The sequence below is a fragment of the Phyllobates terribilis genome, unplaced genomic scaffold, assembly GCF_046119375.1.
Source record: "Phyllobates terribilis strain yellow unplaced genomic scaffold, ASM4611937v1 Scaffold_7__3_contigs__length_470593459, whole genome shotgun sequence".
NCBI classification, from domain to species: Eukaryota; Metazoa; Chordata; class Amphibia; order Anura; family Dendrobatidae; genus Phyllobates; species Phyllobates terribilis.
This window is the reverse complement of record NW_027362767.1, coordinates 414,213,280-414,219,876: the sequence shown is the minus strand read 5'-3', so window position 1 is coordinate 414,219,876 and position 6,597 is coordinate 414,213,280. Positions and strand designations below refer to the sequence as shown.

At 42.1% G+C, this 6,597-nt stretch overlaps 1 protein-coding gene across 1 annotated transcript; it reads right to left on the bottom strand.

The window, feature by feature from the left end:
• Positions 1-547: 547 nt before the first annotated feature.
• LOC141155086 (CD59 glycoprotein-like) lies at positions 548-4,789 on the bottom strand. The gene is made up of 3 exons (XM_073641724.1): positions 4,491-4,789; positions 2,225-2,329; positions 548-921 (listed from the first exon to the last, which is right to left on the bottom strand). Exons 1-3 carry the CDS (start codon positions 4,546-4,548, stop codon positions 719-721), a joined length of 366 nt encoding a protein of 121 aa, XP_073497825.1. The 5' UTR covers positions 4,549-4,789; the 3' UTR covers positions 548-718.
• Between the last annotated feature and the right edge of the window lie 1,808 nt (positions 4,790-6,597).

The window sequence follows — 6,597 nt, the reverse complement described above, 5'->3', positions numbered from 1 at the left end:
TACACCCACAACACCAGCCTCAGCGGTCTGCCCTGCAGCGGTGGTTCATTCTGACCGCAATCCACGGGTGGCGTAGTCGGACATTCAGCATAGAGACTGGCCATTTGGTTTGACCGCCCTGGGCATGGACTGGGTCCCCACCACGCAAGGACTACAACCCCCAGCTTCCACAACGGGTCCGGTTACCGGTATCCCCACCCACACACAGCCCAAGGGGCGCGTCTCATACTCTGTTTATGAATGTTGGAAGAGTGAAACCAACGTCAGTCAAATCAAGATTCAGTCAGAAATGTACGATAATTGGTGGTTCAAAATGTGGAAACTTGACTTATCAAAACACTTGGGGTAAAATATTTGATTGGCAATATTGGTCAGTAGGCAGAGACAAAGTGAAGAAGCAATTTTGTACGTGAGGATGAGTCAGCAACATCTGGTGAAGGAACCTCTGGAGCTGACCTACAGTACCACAACCAATGACCAGGTGTAGCACAGTTCTTAAGATAAAAAGCTGACTTTGCTGCAAAAAACAAAAGAAACCACTGGAAACTTACATAAAAAAAACAACTTTATTGAAAATTGGAAGACAGCAATTTGTCAGATAAGTTACATTTTGTGGGATAAGGAGAGGTACGAGTTACATTGGTTAGTAGGAACACAAGTCTATAGAACAAGGACTCATTAGTGCAATGAAACAAAAACAAATGCTACAGGTACAAGCTTAGAAAACTTTAGCAAGTACCAGAGCCAGAATGGTGGCAACTCCAGTTATTGCCGAGACTTTAGGGGCAGCTGCTGAATTACATAGGTCCGTAAAACAACAACTACGTTTTGTTGTAACAGTTAAGCCCATATAGGTAACTGATGACTCGGTCTGGCAGTCAGTAAAGTTAATGCATCCTTTCTTTTTCATGCCGATGTATCCTGCAATAAATAAAAAGGGCAGAAAATAGAGTAAAATGGTAAAGAGTTCTAGTTATCTGGAGCAGCGAGCAAGTTTATTGTGCCCTTAAGAACTGAGACGTCCAGGTCAGTCTTTGGAGCTGAAGAGGAACGTCACCTGAAGAGTGAAAAGTTGGGGGGCTACTTTGCTTCTTGGGATTTTGAGTGGGTATCCCTGAACAATTTGTGAGCCAACCAGGTGACTGCTAGTGGTCTAGGGCTTGAGGAACTTTCCAGCCTCCAGGTAATTTCACAATAGAAAAACAGTCCCATGGGGCACTAGTAAGCAGTCAGGCATTTAAACCTTATTGAGAACTTGTCCTAGGCTATATGTAGCATGTCCCTGTAACCACACATTTGGGATCAATAATCTAGATCAGTGTTCCCCAATTTAAGAGTCCCAGATCAAGTTTTCAAAATTTCTTTAGTATTGCCCAGGAGATAATTTCCCCCATGCAATGCTAAGGAACTCCTGAAAACATGATGATATGTTGGTGGCTCTTTAGGACTCGTATTGGAGAAACGCTGAACTAGACCATACTTGCATAAACACCATATTTTATGGCCCCCTCCATGCATTTGGATAAACAATCAATTGACCAGTTATTTGCACTATGAAAGGGAGACGAGATATACATATCTCTTTCAACACACACGTCCTACAGCAAGTGTACCTCAAGATGTTTTACTACCAGTTGACTCACTTTGAGTCGAGCCAGAATAACGCTTTAAAGGGCACTTTCATTTCAGGAGATATGCAATATCAATGAAGTCAAATGTGTTGATACCTGCCAAGACATGCATCATACACCTGTCCTATTCATTAGGAGAGGACTGGGACACAACATCTGCCAATCACATCTGCACCGTGTTGGAAGGCCTCAGTAGATGTGACATCACCTCCTTATAGTGAAAGGAGTGGAGCCAGAACAAAGTTAACTTCTATAAACATTCAGGCGTTCCACACTTAGTAAGTGTGGAACTGAAGAGCCAGCCATCAGACACAGCCAGACTCCTCACTGATCGTAATAAGCCATCTTTATCCATGTACATAACACTGGGCCAGTACTTGTGTTATGTACACAGATTAGGAAACAAATAGCACTTTCTTCAGCCCCAGGTCTCATGTTATTGTTGAGTGTAAAGAGTGAGCAGGAACTGCTGGATCATTGGAGATCCAGTCACATCTGCAAGCAGAAGGCTAGGAAGACGCACAAACAATAAACATGCCGAGTCCAGAACAAGAGAAAATGGCCCAGTCATGAACTTGGAGAGGATTGCTCACCTGCTTTTGCAGTCTCTGTTCCACAAGATTGTAGCAAACCACAATTAGTTGTTGAGGGAAATAAGCAGAGTCCATAATCACAAGAATAGCAGACGAGGGCTTGACCTAGAACAAAGCATAGAAAGACTGAACTCATTCGAAACGTTGTTATAATTAATTCATACCACGGGGCCACTTTGTAGTGAGTGCAAGGATCCAATATGCCGCTCTTAACACCACCCCATTGCCAATTCCCTCCCCTTAGGGGCCATTTAACCTGCTCAATACCAGAGTACCTGGAACATTCCCATTGCTACTACGATGTTGCACAAAGTGCTTGACTGGTTGTGGGAGAGCAGTACATTTATATAATTTGAATATTCACGTGTGATTAATTTCTGTCTATTGCATTTCCATGATGCTGTACGGTCGACTGAGTGAAGGCGGTTTGTGCACCAGAAACGCGCCAGTCATGACTTTTCATGGATTGAATAAAGCAATTACAGCTTTGGAAGTGCCGTGCATCTTTCGATTACAAGTATTGTTTGCTGTGGATCAAAACTGGACTATTATACAAGGCTGGTGACTTCATACACTGACAGATACTTCCCTATACTTGGGGACAGATCACAGACAGACTAGGAGAACTTCCAACTCTTGGTCAACCACATGATTGTCATAATTATAATATTTCTACAAGGTTTTGTTTCTTTTTTTAAACTTGTGGTGGCTAGAGTAGTTGTACTTCTTACACCAATTGTACCCACCAATCTACATTTGCCATATGCAGGGGTGGACAGTAGGGTGTTACATTGGGAGTCATGAAAAGTCACGAGGACGCATATCTCAGGCACCCACCGAGATCACTTGTCTTACCCTTACACGCCAACATGTCAGGCATGCTGGACCACAAGGTTATTACCCTGATCTGGTCAAAGTATTTTATGAAGGACACCACTTCAGGGTATTTCAGCAGATGAGTTCCAGAAATTGGGACTGATTTGAAATATCTTTAAGTGCTTCCAGTTAGACCTAATGGTCACAAAAGCAACATTTAACACCTATTCACATGAAAGAAGTGATTGCTGGGGGTTCGACTACCAAGTCTTCCCATCAAGCTCAAGATTTGGGCTCCCAAAGTGAGAATGAAATGGAGTAGCAAGTATGTGCTACTAGGACACCATTACCTCCTACAGAGAGAAAGCAGTGGTCACACATGCTCTTCAACAATTTACTCATATGGGACCTCTTCCCCCACCTCTTGATTGGTGGATGTCCCAACAGTCACTTCTCTATCCACTAGATGAGGTCACCTCCAGTATGACCAGATCACTACCCTCCTACTGGAAAGAGGTTAACCCTTAGTTCTACAGCACAGAACCATCAACTGCACTGGACATATTGGTGCCATAGCAAGGCTATATAGGGAGGGGAGTGATGGAGGTCACTACATGGAACACCACACTTATCTAGCAGAAGCACAATGCACCAGCAGATTTCTCTTTTTATCAGCCATTAGCAGAACAGTTATTTATTCATGGGTCGAAAAATGAATCCCGGAGTGAATAAAGAACCACCAACGGCAAGTGAGATCTAATGAAAAGCAACGGCTCTCATCACAGGCTGGTGTGTGTCGCAGCATCTATTATATGGCAAACCGTTCACTTTTCTTGATGGTGCAGAGATCTAGTAATGAAAAAAATAAAAAATTTACTGCAATATTTCAATATTTTTTCTTCAATTTATTTTACCATATGATTTAAAGAAAAAAAAATTGCAGTACATTTTTTTAGATTTCATTACTAGATTTCTGCATCATCTAAAAAAAAAAAAAAAAAAAAAAAAAAAAAAATATATATATATATATATATATATATATATATATATATATATATATATATATATATATATATATATATTACATTCCAGCAAGACAATAGACAGAACCACCCACTCAAAAGGCATTGCTGTCAGTTCATTCTATCAGATCAATATCATTCAATCTGGACTGCAGGACATTAACCATTTAAAGGCTGCAGAAGGGGGAAAAAAAAAAAAAAAAAAATTTGCATTTTGGATAAATCTGCAGCTTTACCTACCAGTTATTATGGATTATTTCTGGGAAAGAGCATTATAGGCTTCTATATGAAGACAATACTTCATACTAGAAGCACAAAATATATAGTATATATTCTATGCACATTACGCTCCATTGACGCAGCCACCCGCGTAGAGCAGATCTACATCTCTGCAGGTGCCTCCATATTTAACAAGAGGGTTACAGTACCTATATGGCAGCAGCTCAGGAGGAGGAGGCCTGCGAGTATCACTCCTTTCCTCTTCATGTCTTCTCCAGGATCTGGCTCAGCTCTGCAGTTTGCCTCTCTTTGTCTCTCTTAAATAGAGACCCCTCCCTGCATTGTTCCATGGATGGGAAACCACTAAGGTGACGGGGGATGGAGCGATGATGTAGAAAGAAAGAAAAGAAACTGATTTAGTTTTTCGGTTCCTCATAAGGGCACGCTCTGCGGTCATATACATCTCACAGGTGCATGATTGCTCAATGCAGCATGTATACTCAAAAAATTAAAGGAAGATTCGTACATCGCAGCCAAGCCCCAGCTTAATTACACATCAGGGATAGCCATATGGCTGTGTTCACACGTTGCAGCTTTTGGTCGGAAAAAAATGTTCAGTTTACTGCAATTTAAAAAAATTGCTGCAAAAAAAGTTGAGGTTTCACCGCAATGGCGTAAAAAAATATGCAACGTGTGAACACCGCCTTAGAAAGCATAAGCAATGGCAAATCAATTTCACCTGCTTTGTTGCAAATGAAAGTGACAACAGGTAGAATCAAGGGGCAACAGCAAGATACCCACCAAAAAGGCAATCAGTCAATATTGACATGAAAAATTTTGAGTTTTTCTGTGGCAGATCCTCTCCTAAATCCGCCTCAAAAACTCCTTCAAAAACTCTTGCAAAACTCGTCCTATTCATGTCTACTGGAAATGCACTTTGCTGTTCTTATGAGGGTTTTCTTTGCCTTTTTTTCCTTTGCCTTTCATTTTCCTTTTTCATAGTAAGACAATTAGATTATGCACACAGTTTTTTTTAGAAGTTTTTCACCCGAAACTGAGCATAAACGAAGCGTGAATTCTCCAAATCCTCCTCAAAAATGAAAATCTCCTTAAAAAGATTGAGTCTCTGCTCAGAAAACTCTGTAAAATGACTCTGTGTGCACATAGCCTTACATTGTTGCCAGCATTGGCTGGGATTGTCTTGAATCAAGAAACAATCCCAACAATTCAAGCACATCCCGGCAGGTTTGCATATCCATGCCCACAAAGAGGATATTCCTGTCCGGTTTGTGTTGGGATGTAACACGTTCCCATCTTACCATCGGTAATGTCAGTGTGTTTCTGGAATGTTGGAGGAAACCCACATAAATACATAGAGGACACACAGACACAATGTTGTTGCTCTTGATCAGAGAACCTTGCTAACCATTGACTGTATTTTTTGTTTTTGGGAGAAGGGGGCCATATTGCATCTTGGCATAGCACAGCCCCAGCCTAAGGGACAAAAGCAAAGCACTTTGGGTGATGGAATATGGTGATCAATGGACCATATAGCAAATTAAAAAATACCCACTAGGTGTTGGAATATATTGACATGGTGCAAACACCTTCATTGAATGACACTGCCTCCATTTCTGCACCTACACTAGAAAGACCGAATAAAGAGTCAATACATCCAGTCAAGGCCCATGGGTCACATGTACAATTTGTACTTGTCACGGGTGTGTCAGAGGTGACAGACAGTCACCCTGCAGTGGGTTGCAGGAGATCTCTATGTTTGGCATTGCAGACAGCCTCTTAGATAAGAGTCTGTCTTTAGGACCGAGCGGCTACCTCTCTCCTGCTAATTAGCTCTCTGCCTTGGTATATATATACCTGGTGTGTCTGAGAGGGAGTCGCCGGCTATATCCATTTCTACTTGTGAAGGTTAGCAGGAGCAGTACTTCGTCATCTCTGGAGCTTGAGGCCATGTCCTTATTTGGATTTCATCTAAAGCTAAGATATTTCCCCTGTTTTGTCCACCCTTGTTGTCTATAGAGTTTAGTGGAGGTTGACTAGTGCTCATCTCCTTCCATCCCTAGCCGTAGCCATACGTCAGGGAGAGTAGGGTTAGGCATGCGTGTGGCGATTGCTGAGGAGGTAATATAGGGACATTAGGGGAGACAGGGTGATGCTAGACCAGAGTAGGAGGTCTCCACTTCCCCCTTTCCCTAGTGTCTGGGCTACCTTTTGCTCTGTGTTGCACTAGTCTTTGCCACACCTGGCGTGACAGTACCATTTTCATTTTCGCTATCACAGTCATTTACCTATCTCACC

What these genes read in the sequence shown, in the direction of transcription:
- LOC141155086 (XM_073641724.1), bottom strand. Translation starts at nt 4,548, where the DNA reads ATGAAGAGGAAAGGAGTGATACTCGCAGGCCTCCTCCTCCTGAGCTGC. An exon ending in CCTGAGCTGCTGCCATATAG is followed by an intron (nt 2,330 to 4,490) that starts GTACTGTAACCC and finishes GCTTTGTTCTAG; the next exon opens with GTCAAGCCCTCGTCTGCTAT. An exon ending in AACAGAGACTGCAAAAGCAG is followed by an intron (nt 922 to 2,224) that starts GTGAGCAATCCT and finishes TATTTATTGCAG; the next exon opens with GATACATCGGCATGAAAAAG.